This window comes from Mustela lutreola, chromosome 11 (genome assembly GCF_030435805.1).
Source record: "Mustela lutreola isolate mMusLut2 chromosome 11, mMusLut2.pri, whole genome shotgun sequence".
Taxonomy (NCBI): domain Eukaryota; kingdom Metazoa; phylum Chordata; class Mammalia; order Carnivora; family Mustelidae; genus Mustela; species Mustela lutreola.
The window spans coordinates 68,230,130-68,251,227 of NC_081300.1; the positions used below are offsets into that span (position 1 = coordinate 68,230,130).

The following is a 21,098-nucleotide window of genomic DNA, read 5'->3' on the forward strand; positions in this document are numbered from 1 at the left end:
GAACAGATCAGTGGCTGCCAGGGGTTAGAGATGGGGCAAAGTGTGAGATAAAGGGTAGCATGAGGAGTTTTTTGGGGAAGTGATAGAACTGCTCTGTATCCTGATTATGTGAGTCTATATATTAAAAAAAAAAGTTAAAATTTATAGAACTATACATACACACACCCAGAATTCCGGCTCTGCCCTTTATCGGATGGTGTCCTCAGCCATATCCCCACCCCATGGGCTTCAGTGTCCTCCCTGGGTAGTGTGTGGGTGAATGAATGCTCAAGGTGCTGGAAATTCTAAAAGTGATACAACAGTAAGCAAGTATTGCTGCCATTACCCTCTTGAGTGACTTTTACTCAGTAACCCAGCAGAAGCCACTGGGCTTGACATGAGGTCTCACCTGGGAAGCACATGAAGGAGCTGTGTGTCCTCAGGGCCACAGAACACTGCCATTGGCCGCCTGGTACCCTATCCCTCCCTCCTTCACCCTACACTGGAGAACACACTGTTTTAGATTTAAAATAAATTGTAGAGTAAATAAACTGGCCAGAGAGAGGCCCCTAAGATAGGAGGAGACCAAGCACAGTCCCCAAGGGGCCTACAGAGCCCTACCCGCATCATGCGATCTGAGCGATGTCTCCTGCGGATTCGGTTCAAACCCTCCACGAAGCGGATAAACCCATCCAAGAGCTGCCATTCCTCCTCATCTGCCCGGGGCCTGTCCCCATAGATGTCGCAGTGGGCTTCCCCTTCTGTGATGCGCTTTGTGGCAGTGACACAGGCTGGTAGCAGCAGGAAACGGGTCCTCCAGAACTTCAGAGACTCAATTAAGCTGTGAAGGGCCAAAGGGAGAAAAGGGGGTGGTGGTGAACAAAAGCAGGTAATGCAAGCACTCTCAGAACACTGGGGTGGCTCAGTCGGTTGAGTGTCTGACCCTTGGCTTCCACTCAGGTCATGATCTCACGTTCATGAGATCAAGCCCTGTATCCAGTGGGGAGTCTGCTTCTCTCCCTCTGCCTCTCTAAAAAAAATTAAAAAAAAAAAAAAAAAAAGGCACCCCCAGTGAAGGTCCCATCTCTAGCCTGTCCTTGGAGCATGTATGTAAGGGGTCCTCTCCCCTTGAGTACATGTTTGTCTAATATTACATCTCATGGCTTCATTTGAAACACAGCTCTAGAGGAAGATCACAAAGGGTACTTTTAATTTACATCCCAGAGATGTCAGGACAGTTCTGTATACCCAGACCCAATGGAGTTGTGGCTTTTTATCACCACAATATTAAATCACACATACAAATTAAAGATAAAAAATGAGATACCACAGGTAGTTAGGAAAAGGTTAAGAACATGATCTACACTGACATTCCATCGAAGAGGACTTCATCACTGAGGTTTCTGTCATTTCATGGTAAAATGTGCATAACAAAATGTACTATTTTAACATCCTTCAGTGTACAATTCTATGCCATTAAGTACACTAATGCAGATGTGCTTTTGTTCTTCCATGTTTTCTAAAACAAACATCATCTTGTAATCAGAAACAAAAGGACAGACATGTTCAAAGTCAGGCACACACAAGGTAGCTGGATGGAAAGCCAAAGTATGTCCTCTGACCTGAAGTCCTCAGAGCCGGCAGAACAGATATACTGATCTAAGTAATTCCACTTGTACTCCTCTAGCCGCTCATGGGAGAATTCCACCCAACAAGAGACAAACTCTGAGTCCGAGTGGGAAGGGCAGAGGCTGTAGGTATAGTGGATCTGGGCAGATTCATAAGGGTACCTGAAAAACAAAGGGCATGCCCAGAAGTCCAAAAGAAAATCACTACCTTCCCACCCCTTTCCATCTCAATACAGTTAGCACCATCCTTGGCATTCAATCCTCAAGTGTGGTAACCAACTCATCTCCTTTCTTAAACTCTGTCATTCTTTTATCCTCTCATTCTTTATTTCTAATGGGCTTGCTAAGAATCAAGCTAAACATTACAAGCTGAGTCAAATCCCTTTTAGAGGCAGGTGAACTACAACAGTAAATAACCCTAGAAAACAAAATAGTAATTCTAAGAACAGGAAAACCAACCACTCAACCTGTGTTGGTTTTAATAATGTGTCACAGAATTCACTAGGTGCACAGCAGGCATTATAAACAGAAGTTAGGATATGGAAACAATTCAGGACAGTAGCAGAAAACCTGAGATTTCCAAGGAAGGACTCACTTAGGAAGGTAACGTGTCACTGTGATCATCTTATCCTTCAGCGTCACTTTGTGGAATGTTCTGCCCATACTCAGCCAATACTGATCCTCCTCCTCAGGTCGGTTTCGGGACACAAGGCCTAATAGAGGGACGGGGTGGAATCATTTCCTCTATCTGGTTGAGGTTCATTCCTTTAACAGACAATAACTTCTCTTCCATATACAGTCAGAAAAGGAAAAACAAAAGAAGCAACTTTTTCTCTTGAGGAACAGTTTCCTGGAAAAGACTTATTCTTGGTTAAAAAAAAAAAAAAAGTCCTGAAGTTGGCAGAATTTTCTGTTACTAAGCCAGCCAACAGCAGACAGAGCCCAGAAGTGCTGACAGCATCCAGAAGACGCACTCAAAGGTGAACAGCCTGACTCCTCAGCCTCTGAGAAGGAAAAGTTCTGGATTAGATGTTAATGGGCCAAGAGTCAACTCTGGGACTGAAATGGAGCTCCACTCTGCTCCAGCACAAGCTGCCACCCTGGCAGTTGAGGTCTTCACCCCAGGGTGGCGGTCAACCTGGCATCAGCTTCAATGACTCCCACAGCCTGCTTCTATCTTAAAGAACTTTTTTCTCCAAACATTGGCTCCTATTGCTTTTTTTCTGCCTTCTCTTCCTGGGCCACAATCAAGATCATATGGGTCATTTAAGGTCACCGTCAAATGCCACTTCCTCCAGAAAGCTAGCAGAACCCATCCGCCGTCTGAATTCTACTCTAGATGTGGCTCCCCATGTGTGTATCTCACACCCTGCAAACTGGAAGTTCCACAAAGCCGGGGTCCAAATCTTGTTTGTCTTTAAATTTTCCAGAGCACCTGGCAAAGTGCCATGCCCACAGCAGGTATTTGAAAATATTAGTTGAACTGAGTTGGGCATCAGAAAGAGGGAAGTTATGAGGAATCAAGAAAAATACGAGCTCTCAAGAGAGTAAAACTAGTGCCTCAACAGACAAGGGAGCCAAGACAAGATTCCCATGATCTCAAAATTAAAGGCTCCTCTTGTGTAGTTCTGAGAGACAGTCACACAGTGCAAGCAGCATGGGAATTGTTAGGACAAGAGAAGACAGCAGAGGCTGTGGAAAATTTTCTAGGTGACAGTGAGGGGCACACTTGTCTAAAAGAGGTCAGGCTTTGACTCAGAGGACCCTGGGTTAAACCACAGCACTTCCATTTGCCAGTGGTGTAACCTTGGATGTCAAGTCTCTAAGTCTCCCTTTCTGCAACTAGAAAGTGGGCTTGCATCTGACTTCAGCTCAGGTCATGATCTCAGGGTCCTGGGATCAAGCCCCACATCAAGCAGGGAGACTGCTTGTCCCTCTGCCCCTCCCCCCCCCCACCACACACTCTTTCTCCCTCTCTCTCTCAAATAAATAAAATCTTTTTTTTTTTTTTTTTAAAGATTTATTTATTTATTTATTTATTTGACACAGAGAGATTACAAGTAGGCAGAGAGGCAGGCAGAGAGAGAGGAGGAAGCAGGCTCCCTGCTGAGCAGAGAGCCCGATGCGGGACTCGATCCCAGGACCCCGAGATCACGACCTGAGCCGAAGGCAGCGGCTTAACCCACTGAGCCACCCAGGCGCCCACAAATAAATAAAATCTTTAATAAAAAAGAAAGGAAGGGGGCGCCTTGGTGGCTCAGTGGGTTAAGCCGCTGCCTTCGGCTCAGGTCATGATCTCAGGGTCCTGGGATCAAGTCCCGCATCAGGCTCTCTGCTCAGCAGGGAGCCTGCTTCCCTTCCTCTCTCTCTCTGCCTGCCTCTCTGCCTACTTGTGATCTCTCTCTCTCTGTCAAATAAATAAATAAATAAATCTTTAAAAAAAAAAAAAAAAGGAAGGAAGGAAGGAAGAAAGGAAGAAAGAGGTCTTGTCCCCCATCCCTGCATCGTTCTTTCTTGCAACCCCCTGCTTGCTGTCAGGAAGTCATGGAACAATGTTCACGAGCACCTAGCACAGTACCGACCCCACTCTAAATTAGTTCCTGTTTTTATTCTGCACAGCACTCTTTACAACCTGTGATCAAATAAATACTTGTGGTTTATTAGTTCAACGACTGTCTCATCCAGTAGACAATAAACTTTGAGGACAGGGCTGTTCTGTTCACTACCGGAACAGTGTCCCTCTCATAACCAGTAGTCAACAAATCTTCAATCAGACACAATGTCACTTATAATTACTTTTCCAGTAATTATAACAACAATGATACCATTTCTGTTACTACAGAAATAAAAGGATTAAATTTATTGAAGGAGAAAAGTAGCCAGAAGGGGTCTTCTATAGACTCTGGCTAACTAGCCATGACACAAGGTTCATTTATCAGCCAGAGCAGAACTAGATGCCAGAGGAATTATGAACCACTAAGGGACACTGATCAGCTACTCTAGAGAAAAGTAGGTAGGAAGGCTGGACAGGGCCATTGACACTAAAGGTGAATTCATTCCACTATTCTTGGGATAAAGGACAAAATCATGTGGCCTTGTGAGGCCTCGGTCTCCTGACATGTCTGAATATATCTCTAGCTTACTTCCTGTACTCCACCCCACCAGTCTTCATTTGAGTGCCCAGAAAGTGTCACGGTGCCTCCCACCACTCGGCCTTTGCACATACTAATCCCTCTGCCTGGCATGCTCTTCCTACCTACTCCTGCCCACCACTCTCAAACTGCTTCTCTTCCAAGTAACTCCTGCACATAGTTTAGGTCTCACCTCAAACATCACCTCCTCAAGGAAGCCATCCCTGACCCTCTAGACCAGATTAAGTCTTGTATTAAATATACTCATAGCCCTTTGGTTTTTCCCTCACAATCTTTATCACAATGAGGAATTATATTTCAAGTTTTACTAATGTTATTTTTCCTCACTGGGAATGTTATTTTCCTCACTGGGCTGTAAGTACAAGGACACTGTTGAATGAATGAATGAATAAATGGCGATTCATTCATTCATATATTTATCAACCCATTTTGCTGTATACCAGGCACAATCATTTTCATTGCAGGAGATAAAAACATGAAGATGAAAGAGTCCTGGCACTCAGGAAGATTAATATTCAGTGCAGTCTAGAACATGAAAAGAAGGCAACAAGTGATAAATATCATAATGGGTTTTCAAACAACATCCAGAGGGAGTCCAAAGCCTCATCATAAGCAACAACTGGTCCATCCAGGACCACCAAGCTCCCCATCACACTGCTTTGATCCTCTGGCCCGAAGCACTTAAATGGGGCCAAAGATATCTGAGGCTTTGGACTGGGAGTTTAGGAGAATGGGGACGCTCAGTAGCTATAAAAAGAAAGTGGGAGAGTAATGGATTGTCCTGGGAAGTGATCACTGCTTTCTGATCCTAAGCACCCATACTTTATTCTCTCTACCTGACTTATTTTAGAAAAACTCTCCAGAGCCTGGCTGAGCCTCAAATGGCCTCACTGAGTCTCTGTCACTTATTAGTCTCTACTACTCACAGATGATCCATTATTGCTTCATCATGCTAAGCTTCAGTGACAAACAAGAGAAGATGCAGCCAGAATGGGGTGGGGGAGTATAAATTCTAGGTTTAAGTAACATCTGAGAACCTGCTGTGTCCAGGACTTGTGCTAGAAATAAATATCGGGTCTAAAATATTCGCAACGTACATTGATAGCTCAGGCCTGGCTCAGGTGCCTGCTACTCCTAGGTGCTGCCAAAGCCAGGCTGCAACATTCCTGAACTGGGTCACACCCCTTCCTTAAAAGGAGAGCAGTAGATTAAAGAGAGCTTTAAGATAAATCTGGGTGTAGCAGACTTTATTCTTCATGTAGAAAGAAAAAATGTTGTGTTGAAAAGTAATTCTCTCCTGGATTTATCTATTCCCTACTATCTTGAGAACCTACTTACATGAATTTAGTAGAAAAGAAAAAAATCCAAGTCCAAAGAGAACAACTCACCTCGGCTATAGAGCGGGCTGCTGCTCAGTGGGGGTGGGACAGTGGAGTTGGGCTTCGGCGCCTTGGGCTGCACTATGATTTGGTAGCCCTGCATGAGACGCTGGCAGATGAACTCTTCAAACACCTGCTGGGCCGTCATCTGCACACCCTCCTCGTCCCTTCTGAGAAAACAGACGGTTGTTCACATGGACATGCTTGGTCCAGGGCGAAGTGACACTCAGTCCACACTCCCATCCTCTGTTTTGCTTTGACTCCACAAGCCAGCCCTGATAAGCACTCCATGGTGATTCATAAAACTAACAATCTACAAGCCAGTTTGGGGAGAAATGATCATTTCAAAGACGCAGAGGAAGAAGGCAGGGAATAGCTAACAGCTGTTCCTAGAATAGCTCAGATAGCTAATCTTAGGAAAAAAAGATCCTATCTAGTGGGTCCAGAGCAATTGCCACAGAAAAATGTGAGAAAGCACCCATGAGGAGAAATGGTTAGAGAAGGCATGTACACAGAACCCTAAAGAAAAAAAAGGACAGTTCTTACTTCATGAAATTCTCTGAACAGAAAAGGAAGACATAGGTTTGAGAATGCAGTGTTTGGACACGCATCCAAAACCCTCCTCTGACACCAACCTGTCGATGTCTGCTTCTGGAAGGAGATCGTAACAGCCCTCCGTGTAGTCGTTCTGCAGGCCCTGGCGGTCGGGGAAGTAGTCGGTGGTGAGGGGGAGGCACGCCGGAGTAGTGAGAGATTTCCAGTCCACTCCAACTGTGCAACAGAAGCCTGGCACTACAGGGGGAGCAGACAGTGTCAGAACTGCCTCGTGTAACAGAGGAGAAAGGCACGTGTGGTCACCAGGGCAGGTGTGGGACATGGGCGGGGCAGGAGGGGAAGGAGTTCACAGTGAACAGTGACAAAATGGCCAGGAAAGGGGATGAAGAAGGTAAGGGGTGGGGGGGAGAAAGAGAGAAACAGAGTTTGTTAGACAATGCAGTGCACGTGCTCCTCCAATCCCATCATGCAAATGGGATTCACAGCTGGTACTCATTTTCTGCTGATCTTAAGCTACAGCCACAATGCCAGTGAGGTTACTGCAGGGCAGCGCAGGCAGAGTTACATGTCAAAGCAAATCAACATTCCAAGAGTTCCAGCCAGAGCCTCTCTGGAGGACTACAGAGTGGCTGGTGGGGAAAGAAGAGCTCAGCCTGATTTGGGAGCGAAGAGCACATGGTAGCAGAATTGAGGAATACTTCCAGAATTGCAAAAGTAAGCCACAGATCCAAAAGGGTAGGAGAAGTCAAAGAAGGATGTCTGGGAAAGTTACAAGGCCAGGACTTCAAGAGACAGAGTTTAATGATCTAGAAAGGAAAGCTGCAATCAGCAGAGTGGGCCCAATCACACGGGTCTGCCCTGAATTGCCTGATCTTTGGTTAAAGCAGGGTTTCTTCACCTTGGCACCACTGACATTTTGGACTGGGTAATCCCTTGTCATGGGGGGCTGTGTTTTGTATTACAGGATGTTGGACAGCATTCCTGGACTGTACTTACTAGATGCCAGTGGCATCTCCTGGGTGTAAATACCGAGAATGTCCGCAGTTGTTGCCACATATCCCCCCCCTGGGGAGCAAAAATCCTTCCCCAGTTGAGAATCACTAATCAAGGTAATAGGGCAGTTATCTCTTTAAATAATTTAAGCAAAGATTATTTTTCAAATCTCTAGACAAGGGAGCAATAGGAAACAGAAACACTCCATGCCTTTCTTTGCCTCTGAGTCTCAAGCAAGGGATGCCTTCAACACTGTATCTTTTGTACAGTGCTAATGTGGCTCACAGCGCGATACACCCCTGTTGTCTCATCAGCCCTCACATGGCCACCCTGGAGCAGGGACTGCAATACCATCAACCCCTTTAAACACCTGGCCAGGCCAAACCTCCCAGAGGTTACTCGATCAGAAGCCTCTCTGCTTAGGGATCTTCCCACCATGCAGTGACAGAGACACACATACTAGCCAATACAACAGAGTCCCATTTAAGCAGAGTTAAAGGACAAGAAAAGGACCCGTATGCTAAGTCATAGTGGGAGACAAGCCCCATGTAGCCACCACCTTGGGAAAGAGGATTTGACCTGCAAGAGGCCTAACTCCAAGGTCTACACAAGTCTGAGTATTTTGTTTGTGTGTTTGAATTCTATCTTACTGTGGTAAGCTCACTTAACATGGGAACTCTCTTTAAAAATGTTTAAATGTGGGGCGCCTGGGTGGCTCAGTGGGTTAAGCCACTGCCTTCGGCTCAGGTCATCATCTCAGGGTCCTGGGATCGAGTCCCGCATCGGGCTCTCTGCTCGACAGGGAGCCTGCTTCCCTCTCTCTCTCTCTCTCTCTCTCTGCCTTCCTCTCCATCTACTTGTCATTTCTCTCTGTCAAATAAATAAATTTTAAAAAATTTTAAAAAAATGTACTACACAATATTGTTAACTTGGGCACAGTGCTGTACGGGTCTCTAGAATTATTCATCATGCATAACTGGAACTTTACACCACTGATCAGCACCTCCCCATGTCTGCCTCTCCTCACACCCCTAGTAACCACCATTCCACACTCATTCTACGAGTCTAACTATACATAGGCCTCGTTAACTTATTAACACTTCCAGAATTGAAAACACAACCCAAAAGAGCCTAACTGATCACCCCAATTTCCCTAAATGGCAGATGAAGGGGTGAGTTTGTTTCTACTTCCTTGTTAGGACCAAGAGCAGAAGGAAGACACCAGACCAAAACCACAGTGGGAAGCCAGAAGCACAAGGCAGTTGTATCTTCATGCCCTCTTAGATTGTTCTGGCTCTCGTTAGAGTCCTATCCCTCAGGATCATGAACATCTTTCAGAAATGTTTTCTGCTGGGCACACACCGAGACACAGAGAATTCAAATGCATGGTCCCAAATCCCACGGTGAGAAAGCTCCTGATTCTTAGTTTAATGGTGTTCTTTCCCTGGGAAAAGACTGTGGTCTCTTTTCTAACTCCAGCAACTTCAGGCCCTATAAAGAGGGCCTTTGAGGAGGACCCACATCAAAACCATTAACAATGATAAACATGGATTACAAAACCCAGTCCTAGGGTTGTACAGAAGTAACAGGTTCATCTATTCATTGCTGGAAGCTTTCTGGAAAATAATCAGCCTGCCAACTGTACTTTGGGGAAAATATATTCTAAGGATGTAAAGGGAAAGAAAAGCTATACCCACTGCATCATGCATTACACCTGCATTCTACATTATGGCTAAGAAACTAGAAACCACCCAGATGGTCACCAATAATGAATGATTATTCAAACTGGGATGTAATGTGTTTAACACTGCTATTAACACTGCTATTAAAAAGGGCCCTGAAGAGGCTGGGTGGCTCAGTTGGTTAATCCACTGCTCAGGTCATGATCCTAGAATCCTGGCATCGAGTCCCACATGGGGCTCCTTGCTCAGCCAAGAGCCTACTTCTTCCTCTGCCTGCTCTGCCTGCCTCTCCCCCTGCCTGTGCTTGCTCTCTCTCTCTCTCTGACAAAGAAATAAAATCTTCAAAAAAGGGCGGTGGGGGGTGGGAGGTAGGAGGGGCTGAAGAAAAAGCAAAATGATTATTATGTTAATCATAAGCCAGGGGAAAAAGACTCAATAATATATCTCTACTGGTTATAGCTAAGTAAAATAAAGTCAATCAGGTGGTAGGATTTACGCTGTTACAGATATTGAGATGTGTTCTTCCTGCACAGATGTTTCAACAGATAAAGATGATTTTTTAAAAAATGCAACCCAGTCAAACAATTTCAACTACAGGTATCTAAACAATTCCAGTCCCTCTTATTCCTTTGTTCCCCAGAGCCATCACAGAGCCTTTAAGGGCTAAGGCCAGCTCTGGACCAGCATAAGGACCTCATGGGAATTCCGTTACCCTTCCCACATGCCCTGAATCACATTCCAGAACAGGTTATCTGGCCCCTCTCACTTTCCATTGGAGAGGCTGCCGAGTATTCCCTTACCACACTGCCTTCTGGTACCCCAGAGATGTGTAGACTGCCTATAGGGTTCCCCTTGTTTCCTTATGCTCTGATCACCTCCACCCTGACCCCACCCTAATCAGCTGCCCCCTCTTACTTGGGTCTGGAGAGGTAGAAACACTGTCCTCTAAGGAATCCTTATTCTGAGTCCTAGGATTCATACCTATGGAAAGATGAAAACAGGTTGTTTTAATAAGGCTCATTCTGCAGAAAAAATGTTATGGCCAGTTATGGTTGAAAGAGCCCAAAGTTATAGCTAAAAATAAAAATGTGAATCAAGTACAAGTTTTATGCTGAATATTTCAAATAGCATAAAATAGTCAATCCAAGAAAAATGAACAATTTAAAACTTGAAAATAAGCCAAAACTTTACTCTGAGATTATCAATACCACTCTTCGCCCAATGACAGTTAGCATTCACATACATGTGCATGCACACACACAGACACACACACACACTGGCAAAAAGCAACCCACCACTTATTTTAAGAAAATGGCCACATTTCAGTCATTTCAACTAACTGGAGAAAACTTTAGCAAATATAAAATGACCCACTTAAAGTTCATTTCACTCATCAGTCATCCTTATCATCTGGATTTTTCTTCTCCAAATCTTGGTTTTCTGGAATATGACCTAGGACACATCAAAACTCACCACTTTAAGGAAAAACAATGATTTTCCCTATAGGGGGTCTGAAAGGAAAAACAGAAAGATTCTTTGAAATGCAACTTATTGCCTGAAAAGTAACAGAATTAATTTTAAAGTACATATCAATATTTAAAGGTCCCTTTCTAAATATATATTTACTAGAAAATTATGATACTTTAAAAAAGATTGAAAAAATCCTCACCCAACTGTCAACAGTGGCTATCTGCAAGAAAAAGGTGGAGGAGGTACTGGGAGGTAAACCAGAACTCGTATTTTTTATTCTAGATATTGTGTGTCATGTGACTCTTTTATAACAAGAATAAATATGTATAAATCCCTTATGGAATCTCTGAAAAGACAAGCCACGATATGGGAGAGAGCATCTGCAAATCACTTACCTGGCAAAGGACCTGACCCTGAATATATAGAGACCTCAAAACTCAAGAACAAGAATAAAATAACCTGAAGAGAAATTGGGCCAAAGATTTGAAGACTTCACCAAACATATTCAGAAGGTAAAAAAGCACAGGAGACGATGCTCAACATCCTCAGCCATAAGAGAAATTACCTCTACAGACCTCTCACAATGTCTAGAATGACAAGTCATGCCAAGTGTGAATATGGATGTGGAGCCATGGAAAACCTTACACATTGGTGGTAGAAATGCAGAATGGTGCACCACTTTGGGAAAAAGTTGGTTTCTTTAAAAGTTAAACAGACCAAAAAAAAAAAAACAAACAAACAAACCAGACAGGGGCTCCTGGCTGACTCAGCTGGAGAAGCACGCAATTCTTTTTTTTTTTTTTTTTTAAAGATTTTATTTATTTATTTGACAGAGATCACAAGTAGGCAGAGAGGCAGGCAGAGAGAGAGAGAGAGGAGGAAGCAGGCTCCCTGCCGAGCAGAGAGCCCGATGCAGGGCTTGATCCCGGGACGCGAGATCATGACCTGAGCCGAAGGCAGCGACTTAACCCACTGAGCCACCCAGGCGCCCCAAGAAGCACGCAATTCTTGATCTCGGGGTCCTGAGTCTGAGTCCCATGTTGGGTGTAGAGATTACTAAAAAAAAATCAACTTTAAAAAAAAAGTAAAATTAATCTCTCTGATATGAGGAATTTGAGAGGCAGGGTGGGAGGTCTGGGGGGGAGGGAAGGAAAAAAATGAAACAAAATGGGATCGGGAGGGAGACTCAATCTCACTAAACAAACTGAGGGTTGCTGGGGGCAGTGGGGGGAGGGATAGGGTGGCTGGGTTATGGACATTGGGGACGGTATGTGATATGGTGAGTGCTGTGAAATGTTGAAGCCTTACGATTCAAAGACCTGAATCCCTGGGACAAATAATACATTATATGTTAATAAAAATAATTAATAAAAAAAAAAATGAATGAATGAACAAAGAAAATTTGGCAAAAAAAAAACAAGTAAAATTAATGGGGCGCCTGGATAACTCAGTCAGTTGAGTGCTGGACTCCTGAGTTTCAGCTCAGGTTGTGATTTCAGGTTGTGAGATCGAGCCCCAAATGAGACTCCACACTCAGGGCAGAGTCAGCTTGAGATTCTTTTCCCCTCCTACTCTCTCCCCTTCTCCTCCCCCTGCTTGCAGGCACACACATGCTCTCTAAAGATAAATAAATAAAATATTTTTAAAATAATAATAATAAAAGTTAAAAAGATATTTACCATCTGACCCAGCAATTCATGCCTAGGAAATTACTCAAGAGAAAAAAAAAAAAACCAATGTTTACAAAAACCTGTTCTGTAAATGGCGGCTTTATTCATAGTTGCCAAAACCTGGAAACACCCCAAATATCTTGCAACTAGTGAAGGGATAAACAAATTAATACATTCATACAATGGAATGCAATTCTGCAATAAAAAGTAATGAACATTTAACAACTTGGATGAATCTCAAATCATTATACACTGAATAAAAGCAGCAAGGCTCAAAAAGCTACGTACTGTATGATTCATGTGCATGGCATGCTGGGACAAGACCAAACTAGAGGGACAGAGAACAGATCAGTGGGGTTGCCAGTGGACAGGGGGTGGGGTTGTATACAAAGGGGCCACACACAAAGAATTGGCGGGGGAGCATAATGGAAGTGTTCTGTATCTTGCTTGATGTGTTTGTTAGTAGTTTTATGACTGTACACATTTGTTAAAAATTCACAGAACTGTACACTAAAAAGAATGAATTGTACTGTATGAATTTTAAAATTAGTACTTTCAAAAAATTTATTTGACAGTGCACACGAGCAGGGGGAATGGCAGAGAGAGAGGGAGAAGCAAGCTCCTGGGGCTCAATCCCAGGACCCTGGGATCATGACCTGAGCAGGAGACAGATGCTTAACTGACTGAGCCACCCAGGCGCCTCTAAAATTAAAACATTTTTTTAAATTTAGAAAGATGATGGCACTTGACCAAAACAGTTTTAGGACTTCTTTTTTTGGAACTGTCTTCAGCAGATTTTTCGTTTTTTTAATTTCTAGTCATCAGAATAAGGAGATAAAACTTACTAAGTCAGACAAATTCAGTGTTTCATTTTATTCAAACGCCTGCTACGAGGCAGGTATGAAGTAGGTACTATTCCTTTTGTACGGACACACTGAAGCTCAGAGAAGAGAATTAACTTAGGGAAGATCACACAGTAAATAGGGGAAAGATGCTTTTAGACTCTGCTCAACTCTACAGATGTTTCATTTCCTGATTCTCCATCTGGGGCACCAGTTTTCGGCTATTGAAAATGTTAGCTGTTCTTTGTCAATAGCCAAAAGCCATTTGAAGCTAAATTTTCTGAAAAAGCGATATTAGCTGATAACATCCATCTTCATGCAACACAAAGCATGGCTCTTAAGAAGCAAAGAGGTGAGGGCACCTGGGTGGCTCAGACAGCTAAATGTCTGCTTCTGGCTCAGGTCATGATCCTAGGAGTCCAAGTTGGACTCCCTGCTCAGTGGGAAGCCTGCTTCTCCCTCTCCCTCTCCCTCTGCCCTTCCCCCTGCTCGTGTTCACTCTGTCTCTCAAATAAATAAATAAAATATTTTTTTAAAAAAAGCCACAAAGTGGATTTTCTTGTTCAGCCTGAGAACCAGTATGAAGGCAACTGGTATAAAACCAGCCACCTCAAAGTATCTCATTCACAAATGTATTCTGAGCAACAGGAAATTATTAAATACATTACCTCACAGATTGAGATGCTAAATTTTTGTCATTAAAGCATATACATCTTTTTTTTTTTAAGAAAACCCAAATCCAGACTGGGTCTATGAGAACTGAAATTCCTACACTAATAAAGAAACAGTTCAACTTATAACTACATGGGCAATTCTTTGAGTGCAAAGAGGCAAACCAATAGGGATTCTCAGAGCAGCTCTGGCTTCTAGACCAAAAGTAGAACTGGACAAAAGCATATTTAAGGCCACCAGCCTTTTATCACACATGCACACACACTTTAATTTTAAAAAATAGCAATGAAAAACATTAAAAGAAAGATATTTTGTACTCTTTTATGAGGCTCTTTATACACAGTTTTCTCGCAGTTCAAGCCCAATGAACTGCTGCTCCCACCAGCTCTGACTTTAAGATTTTACTTTCAATAAAATGTACTGGCTATTGGAATGTGACAGCCTCACAACTTAAGGTGACCAAGGTGACACTTCATGGTCAGTTAGCTCTGCTCCAACCTAACATTTGTGAATGAGACCTTACGCTCAACATTCAAAGTCAAATATTCACTCAACTTGGGGAAACAATGCTGAAAATTGCCATCTTAGCTTTGTCTTTTGACAACTCTTCAAAGTCAAGAAATCTGAATTTTGGGGAATGTCGGTGGCTTAGTCTGTTGAGCATCCAACTCTCGATTTTGGCTCGGGTCATGATCTCAGGGTCATGGGATACAGCCCCACATTGGGCTCTATGCTCGTCGGGGAGCCTACTTAAGAGTCTCTCTCTCCCTCTCTGTCTGCCCCTCAGCCTGCTTGTAGGCACACACATGCTTGTTCTCGCTCTTTCAAAATTAAATAAATAAATCTTTAAAAAGAAGAAGAAGAAGAAGTATGAACATAACCTTTGCTTGCTAACCTCAGGCCAAAACAGGTTATCAGTGTGGAGCCTTCAGAACTGGTCCCTGGTGACATCTAGAAACCTGTGCGTGGGGCTAGTCATTTCTCCTCCCTGGGGTACAGAGATGGAACTTAACCCACAAAAATCCCAACCTGGCCTGGATGAATGACTCTGAGGGCCTTTTCTCCAGCTTCCATGTGCTATGATTTCCTCTCTACTTCAGCTATCGGGCTGCCACATGTACCTAATACTCAACACAAATACCAAGTTGCAGATTCTGAGTCCCAATACCACAGGGAAAGAAAGCATGGCATCCAGTTGTTTTCTTTTCCAAAATCATCTACAGCACTTATCCCCAAGGAAGGGAATGACAGTGACTGACAAGTCTTATAAATGGGTGCCCAGTTAAAGAAACAAGAGGGATAGGGCGCCTGGGTGGCTCAGTGGGTTAAGCCGCTGCCTTCGGCTCAGGTCATGATCTCAGAGTCCTGGGATCGAGTCCCGCATCGGGCTCTCTGCTCAGCAGGGAGCCTGCTTCCCTCTCTCTCTCTCTGCCTGCCTCTCCATCTACTTGTGATTTCTCTCTGTCAAATAAATAAATAAAATCTTTAAAAAAAAAAAAAAAAAAGAAACAAGAGGGATAAAAATGATCTCCCCAGGCTGCTTGTGGGGCTCAGTCGGTTAAGCATCTGTCTTTGGCTCAGGTCATGATCCCAGAGTCCTGGAATCAAGCCTCGCAGTGGGCTCCCAGCTCAGCAGAGAGTCTGCTTCTACCCTTCCCTTTGCCCCGGCCCCTGCTTATGCTCGTTCACACTGTCTCGCTCTCTCTCTCTCAAATAAATAAAATCTCAAAAAAAAAAAAAAAAAGATTGTCTCCACAACCTCATCAACCACCTGGTCCCTGCTGGGGAGCATGGTGAAAAACAAGTGAAGTGTACAGGTATGAGCCCCAGGCAACAATGCTTAAAATGAAATTCTAAAGGGCCAGGAGGGAAACCCACAGAGGCACCACTCCTGTGAATCGTGACTTGCAGATGAATCACGTCCAAAGGCAGGAGAAAATCTGAGTCACGCTTGAGTGCCTGCAGATGGTGCAAACTGTCAAGCCCAGGAGGTAAAGGTGGGGTCACATATGAGGTTCTGTTTCTTTTCTACCTTTTAATGAATAAAAAGATAACTAGTTGTTTAGTTAGACCCCACTTTGTCCCCAGATGAGAAGCTACTGTAACAATTTTGCCCTTAAGGAGCCCAATCTACCTTTGCTCCTCACAATAACCCTGTGAGGCAGGCATGAAGGTGAAGAACTTTATGTCCATTATACAGATGATGAACTGAAGGCTAAACTCTAAAGACCATGAGGGACAGGGCTGGGGCACTACTTCATCTATCATATCATAATGTAGCAGAGGTCACATGTTCAAACTGCACTGTAAACCACTAGGTCTAGCTCCCCACAAGAGGGCTTCCCTTTCATGGTTGTCATCTTGCATAAAACTGCTTCAAACAGAATTGCAAGTGAATGGTGAGCCAGAGCTCCTTGAGGTGAAGAGAACTGGTGCCTTAATTATTTTGTTTCTTCTCAGGCCTTAGCACAGTGCCTACAGTTCAATAAATATTTCTGGAATAGGTAAGAGTATAGTGGGTTTTGAGAAAGCAAACCAAATTCCAGGAAGATTGAGGATGGCTTGAAAGGAAAGTCACTTCAAAAACAAGCAAGGCAGAAAAACACTATCCAAGCCTTTAATAAAAGGCATCCAGTTCATTGTTCAACAAGGTTATAAGACAGGAAAGAAAAGCACTCTCCAGTGGAGGAAAAGCTAACCTCAGAAAGCTTTTAATATTCATTCAACTACCTGATATGTGCCAGGAACTGTTTTAAGTTCTGAAGATACAGCCATGAGGGAAACAATCCTTGACTTGTTGGAGCTCACAATAAAAAATACAAAATTAAAAGATCTAGTATAACAGGTGGTATTCTAGAGAAATAATAGGCATGGAAGATGGATGGGGAGTGCCAGGGTAAAGAGAGGCAATTTGGGTAAGACCTAATGGAAGGAATAGAAAAAGCTGTGGGGAGGATGGCCATATCATTTATCATCCAATCCAGGACAACTTCAAGAGTGAAAGGAGACACTATTAATAATTATACAGGACAGTGAATTCAAACCAGGGCTGTCCTGGGCAAACTCAGACATGCAGACCTTACCCATAAAGCTCTTGAGTATGACAGCAGAGCAGAGGGATGAGCAAGAGTGTGCCTCAGATGCAGAGTGTGCCTCATACATTTGGGAAACCACTTTACTGAAGTGCAAGGGGAAATGAGGAGATGAGGTCTGAGAGTAACAATGGGGTCCCAAGAGGCAGGGGGCTCTGTTGGCTACCATAACACCCTTGGCTTTTAATCTGAGTGCACTGGGAAGCCCCAGGGGGTTTTGTGCACAGAAGTTTCATGATTAACTTCTATTTTCAGAGGGTCACTCAGAATTGCTGTGCTGGAAATAAACTACATGAAAGGACAAAAGGAGGAAGTTGAGAGACCAGCTAGTGGGATACTGCAACAGTCAAGCAAAATATGAAGGTACCTTGGACAGGGCTGGGATTGGTGGCAGTGATACCATATGGAAAGATTCAAGATATATCCTGATAGGTCTGACATTAATTGGTTATTATACATGGTAATAAAAATTAGAATGATTTTTACCTAATCCTTTCTGTGGCTGGCTGACATAATTGATCAGGAAGCACAAGATCAAAGATGGGAATTCAATTCCTATAGGAGCCCAATCCTTCAGTCTACCTCCTAATGACCTCTTGCCTCTTTGAAAACACACGCTACCAATCATAAAGAGACCAGGCAAAGGTAAGGATGATCCTACTTAACGTTCTCATCCTGACTAGATAAAGACTCCAAGGAGCCCACACCTTCTCTAAGAAGCTACACATTCTAGAACATATTTATGTAATTATGCACTTGCATACCAATTAAAGAAAATAATTTCATGGGCTGTTCAATTTCATATGTGCTTCTCACATATGGCAGCTTGATCGTGGAAGCACAAATTCATTTGTCAATAAATGTGCTAAACACTGTGGAGAGAAAATGAATAAAGATAAGTTCTTTCAGTCTAGTGCAGAGACAGACATAGAAACAAACAGAGAGATCATGATATGCCAAGTAGTACAATTGCGTTATGCATATGGAGCTCTGTGGAAACATGTCTATCATCTCCTGGGGATGAGAGCGAACCACCAGGGGGGGCTTCAAAGAGAAGGTATTGTTGGGCTTGAATCATAAAGACTGAGCTCATGTCTGCCAGAGAGAATGAGGGCTGAAGATAGAGGAAAAGCATTCTGCAGGCAGACTAGTCCATGCAAAGGAATAAGAGGACAAGGATCTTTGGAGGAGCCACAAGCAATGGCTGGAATATAACATATGCACATCTCATAACATACCCAATAATGGCAGCTCTCATTCACAGAGCACACCCCAAGCATGCCAGGCACTATTCCAACCACCATATGTGGATTATCACACTGAATGATACAGAAGAAAGTGAGACACATGGAGGTTAACTGGCCTGAGTGCCTCATTGCTCATTAGAAGTGGAGTCAGGACTCATATCCGAAGAGTCGACAGCCTGAGTTCTTTCTCCATGCAGTGATGTGCGGACGTGGTGACAAATGAGGACACAAGGCAGGCAGGAGCTATGAACCATGGGAGGGTTTTATACATGGGAAGGGGTGGCTGATCAATTTGCATTTGGAACTATGTCCTTGGTGACAGCAAGGAAGATGAATCAGAGGGGACAGGAACAGGATCTGGAAGATCACTTAGAAGGCTGCTATCATAATCCTGGCCAGAAATGACAGGAGTCATTTGACAGGAGTCATTTCTGAACCAAAGCAATGGCAGTTGAGAATGGAGGGGAGGGGCCAGAGTCAGAAGAAGGAGGGAACAGAAGAGGGAGAGTGGGTAGGTGAACCTCAAGACATGATTTTCGTTGTCAGTACACTAAGGATGAGGTACTCGGGAGTCATCCAAGCAGAGAGGCCCATCAGGTGCAAGCATGATGGTGTCATTAGAGGATCTTCCACAACCATCCCCAAATAAGGACTCTGAAACTTCCTTTTTTCCTCAAAGTAGATTTCAAATTTCCAAAAGATTCATCTTCTGAGAAATCATCTGGTCTACCTTTTCTATCCCAGGCCCAGAACCATTCCAAGACTAGTCAGGGTAAATCTCGATGTTGTTGCCATTGGAACCCAGAATCCCCTTGCTTCAGGTCACCAGTAAAACTAGGTCAAACTATAGTCCTGTGAATCCTAGAGCAGTCCTCATTGGTACAACCCACTCCAAACAGCCTGAGAAGTTCAAAGTCTAGGTTCCTATAAAATGGTCCCTTGGCTTAGCAAAATGGAAAGGTTGCCTTTATGATGTTCTGAAGGCACTTCACAGGAGTCTGGTAGCCCAGTGAAATTTTCAGAACCCTGAGTGCAGGCACAAAAAATATCTTATCCCCAAACTGTTATTCAGTTCATTTTCTCATTTAAAGAGAAAGAATAAAAGAAAGAGAGAGAGGGAAGAAAGGAAGGCGGGAAGGAGGGAAGAAGGGAAGAAAATGAATAAATTATAATCCTTTAGGGATTCATTTACTACCAACTGCTTTTCAATGCTTAGCCACAGACCTCTAGAAATATTGTTGGATAAAGCAACCAACAAATGGAAATAACACTTCATACAACCAATCTCATACAGTTTCACTTTCACTATAAGCTAAGTTATAGAAATGCAGTTAGTTACAGAAAACAAGAGCAGCCCATTTCCACCCTGCCCCCCAAGTTTTAATGTTTTTCACACTCATGTTGAACAACAGCTGTCCTGTGAGGCCTTCCAAAATCTGTGCTCACCCATCCCAACTCCTACTCCCCTACATCCTAATGGTACTCTGAAAAGTGTAGTCGAAATGACGAACAGCAGTTTGAGTCAGGATACCTGGCCATGGGCTTGAGAGATTCATGTAATATCTCTACACCTCTGGGCAGTAAGTTGCCCCATGTGCAAAAAATATTTAATAGCATATGTCCTCCTAGGATGACTGCATGACAGGGGAGATATACAAGTGCTTCCAGAAATCATATAACCTGTATAAGTTTATCCTCTCCCCACTTCCACCTAGAACCCTCACCTGCTAACTCTCTAGGTAACCAAATTCTATGCCTTCAACTCTGAGGTGCTTGCCCACTTCTCGAAGCAAAAATGCCACCCTTCTCTTTTTTGATTGCACAACTGGAATCACACTGTTTCACTTTGGGCCTCTTCTGATTATTTTTACGCTGCTGGGTGAGGCCCCTACTCCCAGATCTGGAAGCTCCTTGAGAGCAGAGGCTTCTCCTGCTATCCAACACCAAGGGTGTTACCCTCCACACCAAGCTCATATGCAGCCCTTGGTCACGACTCACTGACAGGCCAATGATAAATGTGGCTTGACCAATGAGTTCTTGGCTCAAAATGTAACATGCGGCCCATTTCTAATTCCATGCATTATATAGCACTGCTTCTAAATAGGTCACCCAAAATCGTGGCTGAAATGATCCCAGAATAGACTTGGCCCTGCTTCTCTGGTTCCCCAGGTCTTTTCTAGATGTGAGCCTGCAACTCCAAGCATCCCAAGTTACCTCTTGGACTGGTTACCTGCACCACTGCTGCTAAGCAGGCTGACAGAAAGCTCTTCTGTTCCACTGAAGTTCAAGAAGGACATGCTGTCACCAGGCTGACGGGAAGTGCTGTGCCTGCAGAGAACAGAGCCCAGCCACCTGGCTTAATGCAGACCATCACCTCTGTCATCCTGCTTACCCTGTATCCCAGGAGTTTTCATCAAAAACAGCTCTGAATATCTGGCCACATGGGCTGGCAACAACTGGGAGCCATATCACAGGCTACCAGGCTGCCGTGCTCAGTATGTGGGCCAGCTCTGGCCTCCCCTGTGGCCTGTTTGTCCTGCCCTTGCCCCCTCAAAACTACTCTCCAACTGCCATACAGGGCAGCCCTTTCTTGTCCTCAGCCTTCCCCTGCTCACATGGACAGAAGGATGTAAGGTGACTTAAGCTGATAAAGAGGGTCAGGCCCTGCCCTATCTCATCCAACCCATGGCATGTCGAAGTGACTGAAAACGGGGCCGAAGATTGCCCTTTGCCAAGT

General features: G+C 43.9%; 1 protein-coding gene across 14 annotated transcripts in view; it reads right to left on the bottom strand.

Moving 5' to 3' along the window:
- The window catches only part of DEPDC5 (DEP domain containing 5, GATOR1 subcomplex subunit), a 140,345-nt gene that overhangs the window by 43,720 nt on the left and 75,527 nt on the right, over nucleotides 1-21,098 (bottom strand). For 6 of the 14 annotated variants that reach the window (XM_059139141.1, XM_059139140.1, XM_059139144.1 and 3 more), the window contains 7 exons: nucleotides 20,592-20,689; nucleotides 10,284-10,349; nucleotides 6,774-6,957; nucleotides 6,148-6,308; nucleotides 2,203-2,320; nucleotides 1,602-1,769; nucleotides 601-820 (listed from right to left, as the gene is read on the bottom strand). In XM_059139141.1, the coding sequence (XP_058995124.1) occupies nucleotides 601-820; nucleotides 1,602-1,769; nucleotides 2,203-2,320; nucleotides 6,148-6,308; nucleotides 6,774-6,957; nucleotides 10,284-10,349; nucleotides 20,592-20,689 (1,015 nt within the window). The remainder of the gene's footprint in view (nucleotides 1-600; nucleotides 821-1,601; nucleotides 1,770-2,202; nucleotides 2,321-6,147; nucleotides 6,309-6,773; nucleotides 6,958-10,283; nucleotides 10,350-20,591; nucleotides 20,690-21,098) is intronic. The other 8 variants (XM_059139142.1, XM_059139147.1, XM_059139146.1 and 5 more) reach the window with 3 other exon arrangements.